Source organism: Drosophila biarmipes, unplaced genomic scaffold (genome assembly GCF_025231255.1).
Source record: "Drosophila biarmipes strain raj3 unplaced genomic scaffold, RU_DBia_V1.1 ptg000022l, whole genome shotgun sequence".
Taxonomy (NCBI): Eukaryota; Metazoa; Arthropoda; class Insecta; order Diptera; family Drosophilidae; genus Drosophila; species Drosophila biarmipes.
In genome coordinates, this window is record NW_026114539.1 from 566,103 (window position 1) to 581,489 (window position 15,387).

Consider the following 15,387-nt stretch of genomic DNA (forward strand, 5'->3'; position numbering starts at 1 on the left):
TTTAAGCGTCTTAAATTCGTTTAAATTGTTATTAACAGTTCCACAAAAGAAACATAAATTCTATGATTTTTGTAAAAGTACCTGAATTACATGATGGTTTTTAAAAACAAAAATTTCTGATATCGATGAAAAACACCTTCTAACGAGGTAAACATCTAGTGACGATGGCACCTTCAGCATACAAAAGTTTTGATATTAACGTTTGTGACGAAAACTTTATTATACAATCTACTAATAAAATACATTTTCCTTGATTATTGTCAGACTCGGTTGAACAGATGCCGTCCGTCTAAAAGAACTAGAATACTGGAATTTTCGATGCAGGTCCTTTTGGCTTCCTGCGCATCGCACGTTTGTTTCAGCTGATTGTCACAGCCTCAAACCGCACAATGTATTCTTTTCCTAAACATCTATCGAATGACCTAAAAATAATTTACCCACGAATCTTCAAAAAAGCGTAAAATAAACGCTGATATCTCGGAAACTATCAAGGATAGACACCGTACTTTTTATTTATTTTATTTCTCATGCTAGAAATTTTTTTTGTTAAATCGTCTTTGTCTTATAAATACCTATCGATTGATTTTTGGGAAAATGAATTAATCTCATTTAAACTGTTCGATTGACCTAAAAAAACGATTAAAAATGTATTTACACACATACACGCATGCATTAATGCCTTTTTTGTTGCCTGGCTATGATGTCATTGCGAGGCGGATGGGGTTTGTGTGCGTTAGAGAGGGCGGAAATGTTTTATAGCAACCGGTAGATTTCATTTCAGTTAATAATTTGTTTCCAGGTTTGAGGGCGTTATAGTGGGCGTGGCAACATTTTTTTTATCAATCGATAGGTATTGATAAGAAAACAACATTCAAGTTAAAAAATTTTTTTTTTCATAAGAACTGTAGGCGCTTTTGATGTTTCAGTGGGTGTGGTACCCTGCTAAAATTTGGAACACGAAGCTCAGAAATCTACATGCCAAACTTGAACTTTCTAGCTTTTATAGTTTCCGAGATCTCAGCGTTCTTACGGACGGACACGGCTAGATCCCAGAGTCGATCCTGATCCTGATCAAGAATAAATATACTTTATGGGGTCAGAAACGCTTCCTTATATACTCCTCTGTTACATACTTTCCGACGAATCTAATATATATATACTCTACGAGTAACGGGTGTAATTATTAACCGCCAAATTCCAAAGGCTGAACTGCACCCAGTAAGGGTGCAGCGGATGTAAGGGTTAATTATTAAAATTTTAATTCTTTGCATGAAAGTTCAGGGAACCAGGGTTTTGGGTGGACGAAGCAAGTTTGCGTGAGAAAATTACGCTACGTACAAAGTAAGGAATCTAAATCGAAATCTTAATTTCCTTCTTAAAATTTCCTACGATATAGCAGTGTGCAAATCTATGATTTTCTGAAGTTTTTTGGAGTTTTTAGGCGTTAGAGTGGATGTTGAAACATTTTTATTATCGATAAGTATTGATGAGAACGAACATTTCATTTAAAATGTGTTTGGCAGTTAAACGGAAGTTTTTCTGATTAAGCCTTTAGGGTCCACTTTTCACCCTGTTAACAACAGAGTCCAAATCTATCGATTTACTGTTCGACACACTGTGATCCGAAGTGCAACGATATACCGTCGTTTCTTCGGCAGCATGCAGCGCTCTCTCGGTGTCTCGCTCATCTTTCTACTGCCTCCTCGCTCCTCTCTATATTCTCTAAACTCTCTTTATTCTCTCAAAAATCTCTTTAACTGCGATCTCCAAACTGTCTTTTCCCATAGTGATATACTAGTATACTAATATATTTAAATAGTGACTTCTTATAAGAAGGCATTGCACGTCAAAAGTTGAGGAAAAATGCGATGTATTGATATTGACCACTTTTACAAACCAGCCATATCGCTTTTCATATTCGATTTCAGTCCGAAGTTAGCTAAGCAGTATGTAAGTTCAGTGTCAGGTTTTTAATTTTCAGAATTTCGCAATACATTTTAATAAAATCATATGATTATCACTGTGGACGTCAGTACACTTAGTTGCCAAACTTGCACCATGAAAGCTTGAGAAGGTGGCAATTCATGTAGCCACAGAATAGAAAATCTGCTGTGATGGTCCGATGAAAAGGTGTCCTAAAAACTAAGAAAAGTATGATTGATTTCAATTTTTTTGATTTTTGTTCAATTTTAGAAAATTTAATAGCAGTGGAAGTGTTGAAGTATAAATTTAAGAAAATGAAATACATTTGCAACGCCTCATTTGTTAAAGTCCAAACCCCGTTCAAAAGTTATTAAAAAAATGATTTTGTTTCACTCTTCAAAATGCATATGTTTGTCCCTCTGTTTGTAAGTTTGTATTCCTTTTTAAATCCAATGTCCCGTTCAAAAATAATTTTAATGAAAAGTTCTGTCCCTTTGTTTGTTGGTTTTTATAAATCCCTTTTTAATACTAGGGTCTTGGGAACCTTACAGGTGTATTAAGTAGCTACAGATAGAAAACTTTAGTTGTACGACTTTAGATAATATCGCTAGAATGGCGGAATATAAAAAAACTGATTTAAAAGGCTTACAGTTTCTAAACAACTAAAGCTAAACAACTAAAGCTGTCTCTGAAAAGTTAATTTAATTTGGGAATGTACTATATACAGATTTTGTATAAATAAAAAAAGATTAAAAATTATAGCCAATTTTTAGTACTATTTTCTTAAAATTTGTATAAAAGATTTTTTTGTAAATTCAGTTCAGTATGAAAAGAATTTTATAGCTTACTTGATGCCAAAAAATATGCCAAAAAAAATTAGTATTAGGTAGAGCTTGCAACGTTAAGGAGACGTTTTCGACGCCATAAAGTATATATTTCAGCATATAACGTTTGAATTGGGTAATGATCGGGTGGGAAGAAACAACGCGTTGAGCGTAGTACGCGATGTCCTCGGCTTCCATTTATGTCTGGTCGGTTTGGGGTGGGATTTTTATGAAAGGGTACCGCCACGTTACTATTGCTAAAATGCTATCAACGATAAAATCAAATTTCGCGTACTAAGTTTGAGAAAAAAAGGGAAAAAATATAAGAAAATGGTAGAAAGAACAACACGAACAACACACAAGGGATACACCTACCTACGTCACTCCCCTTTCCACGGAAAAATATCCGCGAAGGATTACTCTATCATGATCCTGTATATGCTTTCTTTTCATCCTCAGGATCCCATGGAGTAACTAAACTTCCTTACCCTGACACTCTGATTTCCACAATCCCCGGATGAGGAAACTTTTAGTTAAACTTCATTATAATTTCTTTTATTAAACATAAATAATCACTCTCCTTCTCATAGCTGATACTATTAAATTCTTATAGATTAATTTAAATTTCTCTTTTGCGAGTCTGGAGGTTTGAAATATTGCTGAAATAAAATTGGATTATTTAAAATATGCAATTCGTTTCATACACATTCAGTGTAGAAATAAATATGTATATGTATGTATAAAAAAAAATCCAGTAAAGTTCGATGGGGTTGTAAAAATAATAATACTTAAATTCTTTCCTTTTTTTGTAAATAAGTTTTTTCATTTTTTTAATTTTTGCGCTCGTTGTCTTTTTGTATTTTTTTTCTGTTTGCAATTCTAAAGTTACATAAAAAAAAGACTTCTTTCTTGCTTCTCCTTATGCTATGATCTTACTTTAGGCTTTATCGCACATTTTCTTAAAATTTTTTTTTTGTAAGATATTTTTTTTTCAATTAGGGGAATATATATATATATATATATGTAAATAATTTTTTTTAATTTCACTACGTTAGGCTTTATATAAATTATTTTTACACTCACATCTTTTTTTTCATTTACAAGTGTTTTACTTTTGCATTCGTTTAATCCGCAATATTTCACTCCTCTCACATTTTGCACCTTTTCTTTCGCAAACTTCTTTTACATTTAACCCAATAAAAAAACTAACCAAAAAAAATTAGCCAACAAAATTAAGCACTTACATAATTAACTATACTACTTATAGGGAAAAAAATTCGAAAGATCTAAAACCTCTTTTTGAGCTACTGACTGTCCACCTTCACCACATCAAAATCGAAAAGAATTAGGAAATCGCGTGTTCAAGATAGGTTACCCAAACCGGATGTATTGAGCCGCCAAGATGGAATCAATCAGCTGATTTTCCTCTTCTAAAAAGTCAAGCCCACGAATGGCAATTTGAAAAGAATATCTGCCCTTGCCGATAGCAACATACTTTTTGTATCTTTTAATGGGATATTTTTCTGCTGTCTACTTTTGGGGATTCATAATAATAGTAGGAACAATCATTCCTAAAATTCCCCACCAACAAAATCACACTTTTGGAATGTAATTTTCCAATGTGTGATTCACGATTAAAGGCAGATATTTTATTGTTTTATGTCCCTTGCGTGGTACTTTCCTGTACTTTTCCCTTGCAAGTCCTCTAATTTGTAATAAGCTGAGCCTAGTTTTCTTCTTATTCTTGCATTCACAAATGACTGTGCTAACTTTGCATTAAAACCTTTTAAGGGCATACAAAGTGCCGGACCTGGACAGGTTGATGCTATTAGCCGATGAATACGAAGAATTGGGAAAGGAGCGGGAAGCGTTCGCCCAAGAAAACAAGTTCTCAAAGGCTAAATCTTCATCACCAGCGCAGGTCACGTGCAGAAGATGCGAGGAGACAGATAACCAGAAGACACGGAGAAATTACCAAATTTCACCGCCACAACGAGTCCCACGACAGCAGGCACCAAGAGCACCACGAGGAGGCCAATGGACGCCACCACAGCAGCAACAGATGCAACCAGCGAACACGGTGTAGAGACCGCCAAACACAACACAGAAACCGCGGGGAATGACACACATTGCAGATCCCCATGAGGACTGCCGAAGGTGCGGCGGCCACGGACACTGGGCACGAGGATGTCGACTCCAACGCCTGTTGTTCTGCTGGGTGTGCGGAAGAGTAGGTGTCGACTGCTGCTAGCAGGCGGGAAATGCCCAGCGACCTCAGCCGCAGAGATGCGAGCGGGACTGCAAGATGCTACCTCTCCAAACTAACGGGCAGGCTAATCGAGGAGGAGCAGCAGTTGTCCGCAGCGGTAACGATTGGGGGAGGCACGTACAAGGCCACGATCGACAACGGGGCAACAGCGAGCTTTATAAGCAAGGAACTGGCGGACAACTTGGCTGCCCTCGGGAGGATTACGAGGACTCGGCGGCAAGTTAGGTTGGCGGGATCGATGAACAGCTGGAGGTGGAAATCGCATTCGGGAACAAGCGACTAACCATGAGCCTGCTGATACTACCAGGGGAAGTGGATTCATTGGTGTTACCCGGCCAACCGACACAATAGGTGCCTCGTGGAGAGGCTATTGGTAGCAGTCGTACAACAGGAAACAGAGTATGACGACACAGCGAAGTTCCTGGAGACAGAGCTAGCCAGTTTCAAAACCATGACAGGAACGTCGAACATGACAGAGCATCAAATAACGATGAAGCACGACAAACCAATAAAACAGCGATACTACCCCAAGAACCGGAAAGTTCAAGGGGAGATCAATGCGAAGGTGGACAAGCTACTCCAAATGGGATGCATAGAGCACTCAACCAGCCCATAAAGCCTTCACATCGTGATGGTTAGGAAGAAGACGGACAAGTGGAGACTGTGCATCGACTTCAGGCAGATCAATGCCAAATCGATAAAGGATGCCTACCCGATGCCTCGAATAAATTATATCCTCGACCAGCTGAGAGAGGCACGGTACATAAGCAGCTTGGACCTGAAGAATGGCTACTGGCAAATCCAGCTGAAAGAAAGCAGCGTTTACAGTGCCGGGAAAGGGCTTATTCCAGTGGAGAGTAATGCCGTTTGGACTCCATTCGGCATCTGCGACCTTCCAGCGGGTGTTGGACCGGGTGATTGGTCCCGAGATGTCGTCGCACGCATTTGCGTACCAGGACGATGTCATAGTGATCGGATGCATACTAGAAGAGCACAAGGCAAACTTGAAAGAGGTATTCCGGCGGCTGAAAGACGCTAATCTGAGATTGGACCCGGAAAAATGCCAGTTTTTCAAGAAGGAGCTGCTGTATTTGGGTCAAGTCATTACGGTATTGAGGCCATTTTGACCCAGAAAACTGAATGTGGCGAAAGGGTGATCTTTTACTCAAGCCGAACGCTTAACGGGGCTGAGAAAAATTACTCCACGACCGAGAAGGAGTGTTTGGCAATAGTCTGGGCGATCCAGGAACTTAAGCCATATCTGGAAGGGTACCACTTCAAGGTGGTAACCGACCACATGGCACATATGAGCCATTCAGGAAGGATGGCCAGATGGGCCCTGGAGTTGCAGCAGTATGACTTCGAAATAGCGTACAGGAGAGACAACTCAATGTGGTGACAGACGCATTATCAAGGCAGCCACTACCAATAACACTGCGAGGGATCAAGGAGACATCGGCGGCGGAAACCTCCGCAGCATGCAGCTGGATTCAGGACATGCGCGGAAAGATTAGGACCCAGCCACAAAAGTACCCGGACTACGTAATGGAGGGAGACACCTTGTACAGGAACATTCCACACAGAGCAGCCAGTGAGGGTGTCGCGACGTGGAAGATGTGCGTCCCGAAAGCTCTACGAGAAGCGGTGCTGAAACAGAACCCCGACTCACCAACAGCTGGCCATGTAGGAAGCAGAAGGACATTAGCACGTCTGGCAGCCCGGTACTACTGGCCAGACATGCACCGAGACGCTCGAGCCCACGTAAGAGGGTGCGAGACATGTATCAGATTTAAGTTGAATCAGATGCAGGCAGCTGGGAAAATGCTAACGCAGGTGCCAGAGAAACCGTGGGCTACAGTATGCGCAGACTTCGTCGGACCCCTGCCGCGTTCAAAACCCGGCAACCAAATGCTGCTGGTGCTGATAGACAGGTTCTCCAAGTGGACTGAATTGGTGCCGCTGCGGAGCGCGACGGCCGACTCCCTAAAGAAAGCGTTCAGGGAGCGCATCATCGCAAGGTTTGGGGTCCCGAAGGTAGTCATAACGGACAACGGAATACAGTTCAACAGCAAAATCTTCAAGATTTTCCTGGCCGAGATGGGAGCCAAGCAACAGTTCACATATACCCCGCAAGAGAACCCGACAGAAAGAGCAAACAGGACCGTGAAGACAATGATAGCGAAGTTCACAGGGCAGGATCAAAGGAACTGGGACGAGAAATGGCCTGAGATCATGCTGGCAGTAAATACGAGTGTCTCGTAATCCACAGGATACACGCCGGCCTTTATTACTCAGGGGCGACCCACTGAGAGCCCAGGGGAGAAGACAAACTCGGGGAAATCTTCGAGATTGTAAGGCGGAATCCGAAGAGAGCCTCCCTGGATCAGGCTAGGCATTACAACCTAAAGAGGAGACAATGGACACCAGCGGTGGGGGACGCCGTGTGGGCCAAGGAACATCATTTGTCAAAGGCGGCCGAGGGGTTCGCAGCAAAGTTGGCCCCAAGATACGACGGGCCTTACCAGGTCATGGATTTTGCGTAACCAGTAATCTGCAAAATACGGCACACAAAAAAAGAGAGGACCATCCACGTGAGCGAGCTGAAACAACAACAAACACAGAACACATGCGAGCAGCCACAAGCAGATACGTTAGACAAAAGGCAACAAGAAAGAGTCCAGGGATAGCTCCAAGGATACCCGAAGGACACGAGGAAAAGGGTCCAAGGATAGCTCCAAGGATACCCAAAGCACACGAGAAAAAGGGTCCAAGGATAGCTCCAAGGATACCGGAAGGACACGAGGAAAATGGTCCAAGGACAGCTCCAAGGATACCCAAAAGACGCGAGGAAAAGGATAGCTCCAAGGATGGCCAAAGGATAAAAGAAAAGAGCTTGAGGACCATTCCTAGGATGCTCAGGAATACAAGGAAGGAACCCAAAGACAGCTCCAAGGACTCTCAAAGGACACAAATGAAAGGGTCGTAGGATAACTCCAAGAAGACTCTAGGAAACGAAGGAGGGAATACTAGGATATCTCAAGGGAAAGCAAAAAAACAACTGGAGGACGAAAAAGATACAACCATCAGACCGGAACGTCCAAACGCTCGGAGATGACTGAAAGGAAAATTTCCAGCGATGGTCCGCCGAAGGAAGGGGAAAGACGGCACAGATCAGAGAGCTGTACCGTAAAAATGAAAAGTAAAAGTAGGGAGGCTGGAAGAAATAGCGGGACCGAGCAAAGATGAAGGCTTAGAACCGAGGTGTCGAGGAAGGAACGGACGGCGGCAGACTGTCATTTAGCAAGAACACCAACATGAGCACCATAATGACAAGGAGCGACGCACGGAAAGCAAGGATGGTCAACCACACGGCCTACCCGAACCTCGCGGCAGATCTCGAGGCGAGGAGAGCCCGATCCGGTGATCAGCTCCGACAGCGACGTCGAGCTGATCGAAGATCCGCGGCTAGAGCAGAGGAAGTGGCGGCTTCGGAAGGCCACCAGCGGCACAGACGGCCGCATCCCGACCGGCACAACCAAGGTCGAGTGGGTCAGCGAGGAGTCACCTGCGGGGCGACGGACTCCCCGCAGCCAGGAGGAGCAGGTAGCAGCAGCCACGCTGGAGTTCCGGCTGAACCTGGTGGCGCGGAGGAGGACGGAGGAAACGCGGCAGCGAGAGATGGAGGAGGACCCTGAATGGCAGGCCCGTTTGCGACGAGCCGAGGAGGAGCAGCAGCAACTGTGGGAGGAGCCGGCATGCCCACCCACCCCGAGGTATTACGCCGAACCGTGGGAGGCCGACGTTTGGGCTGCCTCTCCTCCGGGCTGGCTGCCGGAGGTGCCGCTTACGCCGCGGTACGAGGGGTCGCCCTCGCCCTTGAAGGCAAGACGCTCTCTCCCCGGTCGCCACCACCGCCGCAACCGGAGACGCCACCACCGCCGACGAGGCGCTACGGGGAATCTCCCCGATGGAGACCCGCGCGGCCACCCACGCCAAGGTTCGAACGGCCGCTGGCGGTAGAGTCGCACCCGCGGCCGGACACGCCGTAGTACCAACCCGGAGACCCGGTAGGTAACCACGTCCGAACGGACATCCCGGCGGCACACATGAACCACAGCGTGTGGAAGTTCGTGACCGAAGGGGTGAGGTGTCGGCAACAGACGGTCGTCTGGACGTGGCCGGAGGGCCTCGCGACGGCGACGTCGGAGGAGCCCTGGATCTGGGAGGAGACGGGACCTTGGGTGAGCCCACTGGATCCTAGGACCCGTGGCCGGCCGGACCTATGGACCCCGCTGACACCGAGCACGCGACCATCGACTCCTGGTATCCGATTGACAGCGGCAGGGCCACGGAACGCGGCGGAAGCAGCGGAGCCTCAGGAGCGGGGGCCGTGGAAATGGCCGGAACCCACGGGAGGTGGAAGGCCAATTTGGAAACGGCAGCATTCGGCGCCCTTGGCGGTGCTCGCAACCTGGGCGGCAGGCGCACCGTGCGGGTCAGGAGCGGCGGACGCACGTATCACGTGAGGCTGGGGCTCGCGGGCATAAGGGTTTTTGTGGAGCAGACCGAGCTGAAACCGTAAATAAAATGTTGAAAATTTAACACTCAGAAGCTAAGGACCGGAAGGGGGCGGGAACGCGGCTGAAAGCATAAATAAGAATGGGGCATACATGGCAGCAACCTGAAACAAAGGGAAAGGGTCCTAATTCCTCCGCTCCCGCTCTCGAAGTGGTCTGCGTGAAGCCGGGTCAGCCAGCTGAGGGCGAATGAAGGATAAAAGTGAACGAAAGTCGTAGAAAGGATGAGAAGGAAAGTGGGAAAAGGAAATTGAAACTCACCTTCAGAAGTCACAAAATTTAGCAGAATAACCAGATAACAGGGAAGGGGGCGCCTCGATAGGCGGTCGATTGGCACTGGACGATAGTGCGATCGATGGGCACAAGCAAAATGGAAATATCGGTGATGATGAACATGGCGGCGAGCAAATGGCAACGCCGTATCTGCGATATCGATATTGTGAGCAGGCCCTCTGGGTATCGATAGCCCAGTATCGGTGCCCAGTGGGAACAGATGGAGGATCGGCACGGAAGATTTATAGTTGCTATGCGGAGGACGACCGGCGCTGTGGAAACGAAACTAGGTTGAAAACGTCGAGGGAACGTCGAGGGAGCGACGAGGGAACCGGAACGAGATGCGCCATGACTCAAGGGCTAGGATGTACAAGGGAACGGCGAAGAGTTGGAGCGCTGAGTTTTCTTAAATCTTTCCCGAAGTAAGGGGGGAATGTGAGGAGTTGAATAAATGCACACAAATCCCAGCAGCAGATGGCTCACCAGGTACGCGGCAAATTTGCGTAGTGGCGGCGCGGCGAAGACCGATTGGAAGCGAGAGAGTTTGGAGATCGAGAACGGAGAACGTGAGAGTTGGAGAACGTGAGAGTTTAGAGAAAGTGAAAGTTTGGAGAACGTGGGAGTTTGGAGAGCAAAAGAGTTTGGAGACAAGGGAGTTTGGAGAGCAAGAGAGTTTGGAGAGCAAGAGGGTTTGGAGGCCAAGAGAGTTTGGAGACCAAGAATGGAGAAAGAGACAGCGGAGATTTGGCGGGCGGAGCGAGAGTGCCGTGTGCAAAAAGGAGTAACGCGACGCCACCGGTCTTTGGGCGCGGCCGTGAACTTTGGAACGAGAGAGAAGGTGCCACATTTCGCTGCGGTGCGGCACACAAGCATGCCGTATGCATCACCGGAATCAGCGGGACGGCAGCATCAGGCTGGGCCGTGCGCAAAAGGGAAATAACGGTTCCCGGAGGCCCTATACAAGCCCGCAGGGCGCTGGCAGCGGGATCAGTCAGTCGAGAGCAGTCAGTCAGTGGAAATCAATTTTATCATAATCGGAAGATTATATCAAATAGCTGTCATAGGAACCATCGAAAAATTGGTGGGAAAATTATATATATAACAAATTATAGCTTTGGTGCTTTTCGACGTATAACCTTATTAGCTTGGAAATAACATGTTTTAATTAGTTGTGAATTTCGAATTAAATTTTATCAAAATTGGACGTCTATATCATATAGCTGCCATAGGAACGATCGGAAAATTAGTATTAAAATATTATGAAAAAATTATATCTTCGGTGTTTTTTTAACATATAACCTTCTAAGCTTGAAAATAACTATTTTTAATTAGTTCTGAATTTCGAGTTCAATTTTATCATAATCGGAAGATTATATCAAATAGCTGTCATAGGAACGATCGGAAAATTGGTGGGAAAATTATATATATAACAAATTATAGCTTTGGTGCTTTTCGACGTATAACCTTATTAGCTTAGAAATACCATTTTTTAATTAGTTGTGAATTTCGAATTAAATTTTATCAAAATCGGACGACTATATCATAATGCTGCCACAGTAACGATCGGAAAATTGGTGGGAAAATAATATGTAACAAATTATATCTTCGGTGTTTTTTTAACGTATAACCTTCTAGGCTTGGAAATAACATTTTTTTAATTAGTTCTGAATTTCGAATTCAATTTTATCAAAATCGGAATAGGAACGATCGGAAAATTAATTGGAAAAGAATTATATCTTTAATGTTTTTAACATATAACCTTCTAAGCTTGGAAATAAGATATATTAATTAGTTACAAATTTCGAATTACGTTTTATCAAAATCGGACCACTATATCATATAAATGTCATAGGAAAGTTCGGAAAATTGGTGGGGAAATAGAATGAACAAATTGTAGCTTTGGGTCTTTTTGATTCATCATCTTATAATAATAAAAACCGGACTACTCTAACATATACGAGGTGCGTTCAAAAAGTAAGGTGACTTTTCAAATTTCGCGGGCAACATATGTTCGATTATCGATTTTTTTGTTTTGTTATGTCGGTACACTCTTCCCTAACATCTGTACCAAGTTTCAATTGAATCCCCTTTTTTGTTTAGTTGTAAGAGGCGTAAAGGTAACAAGTTGTTTTGCGTGCGCAGCGATTTTTTGCTATCAAAAATATGGATCAAAGGATTTGCATCAAATTTTGTGTAAAAAATCAAATTAAGTGCTCCGAAACACTTGAAATGTTGACAGTGGCAGACGGTAAAACTGTTCTGAGTAAAAAAAATGTTTACAAGTGGTACAAACTCTTCCGGGAAGATGCCAATGACAAGCCTCGCTCTGGACGCCCAAGCACGTCAACAACTGATGAAAACGTTCAAGCAGTGAAGAAAATTGTTTTGGAAAATCATCGAATCACTATCAGAGAAGTTGCTGAAGATGTCTGTATATCGCTTGGCTCGTGCCATGAAATTTTTTTCAAACGTTTTGGGCATGAGTCGTGTGTCAGCAAAGTTTGTTTCAAAATTTCTGAATTTTGACCAAAAGAACCGTAGCAAGAGCATCGCTCAAGAGCTGTTGGATGACGTCAACGACGACCCAGATTTACTCAAAAGGGTCATAACTGGTGACGAATCATGGGTATATGGTTATGATATCGAAACCAAAGCCCAATCGTCACAATGGAAGAGCCCAGGTGAGCCAAGACCGAAAAAATCACGCCAAGTTCGATCAAATGTCAAAGTTTTGATCACTGTATTCTTCGATTACCATGGCGTGGTGCATCAGGAGTTCTTACAATATGGTCGTACGGTCAATAAACAGTATTATCTGGAAGTTATGCGCCGTTTGCGAGAAGCAGTACGAAAGAAACGTCCAGAATTGTGGAAAAACAATTCATGGCATTTGCATCACGACAATGCCCCTGCTCACTCATCTTTGCTTGTGAGAGATTTTTTGGCCAAAAACAACACCACAATAATGCCTCAGCCACCATATTCACCGGATTTGGCCCCATGTGACTTTTTCTTGTTCCCGAAACTAAAGAGACCTATGAAAGGACGGAGATTTGCTACGTTTGAAGAGATAAAGACTGCATCGCAGGAAGAGCTGAAGGCTATACCGAAAAGTGCTTATGGGAAGTGCTTTGAGGATTGGAAAAACCGTTGGCATAAGTGTATTGTATCTGTAAAATACAAAGTCACCTTACTTTTTGAACACACCTCGTAGATGTCAAAAAAATTGGTCTGAAAAAAGAATGAAATATTTTTTTTAATATCACTGAAGTCAGCAACAATTCTTAAAAATTTCACGTGGTTTTACTAAAGCTTATTATTTCTTATGTATACAAACTTCGGCTTGCCGAAGTTAACTTCATTTCTTGTTATGCAGCTACCCAGCTTTACGGTTATATTTTTAAGATTAATCCTCAGGTTTGAGGAAACCAATCAAATTCATTTTAGTATCGTTTTAATCTGTTAGCGCTATGGTTTTTGTACATTTTGTTGTCATATGGGCGTGCGTGGCTTATTCGGCTAACAAACTTTCTCTGAATACGAAGAAATATATACCATTTACAATATTTTATTTTTGCCCAATACTTTTAAAATAAATTATTTTCTTAACATAGAGCTCTTTTATTTTCTAGTGAATTTTACGTACCTGTTTGATTTATTTACAATATTCAAGTAATTAATAAAATATCTAACAGATTTATGTTTTCCAAATCTCTTTACAGGAAATGCTAGGACCATAAGAAACGATAACAGTTCTAGGTTTGGTAAATTTATGCAAGTTTGTTTTGACGACTACAATTGTATAAAAGGATGCGTTATTCAAGATTATTTACTTGAACAGTCCCGGATTATATTTCAAAGTGAAGGGGAACGGAACTATCATATAATGTATCATTTAGTGGCACAAGGGCAGAAAAATATTCACATAGCAAAAGCATTTCATTTAAGACCACCTGATTTTTATAAATATCTGAATATAACAAGTTCTGAACAAATAAATATAAACTTAGAGTCAATAAAATTTGATGCCGTTACAATGGCCTTTACAGTTTTACAAATTCCACAATATGTAATAGATGGCGTTTTTAAGGTGTTAAGTTCTATATTATGGTTAGGAAATATACAGTTTATGGATATTGATGGAGAAGGCTGCGATTTTTCAAATTCAGACCAAGAGGCAATTTTCAATATATCAAATCTTTTGGGACTGAAGCGCTGTGATTTTGAAAAGGTATTACTAATTCGTCAAATAAATGTTCGAGGAAATATAACAGAAATACCTTTGAAAATAAAAGAGGTAAATATCATTTTGTATCTATTTCACTAATTTGTATTTTACCGATAACTGCTGTAATTAAGTAATTTATTATTATAATCTATAAATAATTAATTTATTTAATTGTATTTTGCTTTTGTGAAAATATCTTATTATACATCCTTCACTGTTTTAGTACTATTTATACCCCTTGACAGAGTGGTATTCAGTTTCAGGTCGGTTGTCTTCTACAAAATAGGAAACAAATCGAATAGGAAACCAAACTCATGCCCCTAACTCGAAGATTGGAAATTTTATTCGTCTCGGACGAAGTTTCCTAGATCGCAGCGTTACACGGAAAGATGTAATACTTTCTTACGTCTGATTACGGTGAGAGGTGCAATGAATAGGCATAACAATTCGCTATGCTCACTTAATCGGGCGCTGCCGACCGCTGGTGTAAATTGATATTTTAGAATAGGTATAAAAAATAAAAATTGTATTCTCATATCAAATACTTTAAATTTAATATACAAGAAATATCTATATATATAAAAGAAAGTCGTGTTAGTTACACCACTTATAACTCAAGAACGGCAGAACAGATTTGGCTGAAAATTGGTAGGGAGGTAGCTTAGAGCCAGGAGACGGACATAGGATACTTTTTATCCCGTTCGACAGCGTTCCTCTGTGACTTGACATGAAACGTCAGTCACTATAAAACGTGGTATAACAAAAAAGAATCAGACTTGGAGTAACAAAACGCAAATGACAGCTATGTAATTGACGTAAAATGACAGCTTTGTAATGACGTATGGATAACAATTTGATATTTGTAAGAAATCAATATTAAAACTATTTCTATTAAATAAATAATTAACAAGTGGATTGAAGTGAAGTGAAGTTTAATTAATAATGCCGCGACCAAGACGATCAAATCTTTCTCGACAAAGGACTGAAGAAGAACAAGAAATTGCACGTGAACAGCGCCGCAATAGTATGGCTCGACTTCGTGCTTCGTGAAGCTGCCCGTGAAACAGCTCGGTTGGCAATGCAGAATCGTCGAGCGAACAACAGAAGTCAACAAATAGATAATTTGCGACCCAGAACAAGATATTTAGCTGATTTGAATCGAGCTGCGTTTCGATACGATTGCAGCAATGATTAATGTAGTTATTTAATTTTATTTTGTATTTTTTCGAATAAAATAAAAAAAAAACTGCTTATTTATTGCCATGGTCATGTAGTTATTTAATTTTATTTTGT

At 42.3% G+C, this 15,387-nt stretch overlaps 1 protein-coding gene across 2 annotated transcripts in view; it reads left to right on the top strand.

The window, feature by feature from the left end:
- The window catches only part of LOC108029318 (unconventional myosin-VIIa), a 792,260-nt gene that overhangs the window by 381,124 nt on the left and 395,749 nt on the right, over positions 1–15,387 (top strand). For both annotated transcript variants that reach the window (XM_050890354.1, XM_050890355.1), the window contains exon 6: positions 13,589–14,163. In XM_050890354.1, coding sequence (XP_050746311.1) covers positions 13,589–14,163 — 575 coding nt within the window. The remainder of the gene's footprint in view (positions 1–13,588; positions 14,164–15,387) is intronic.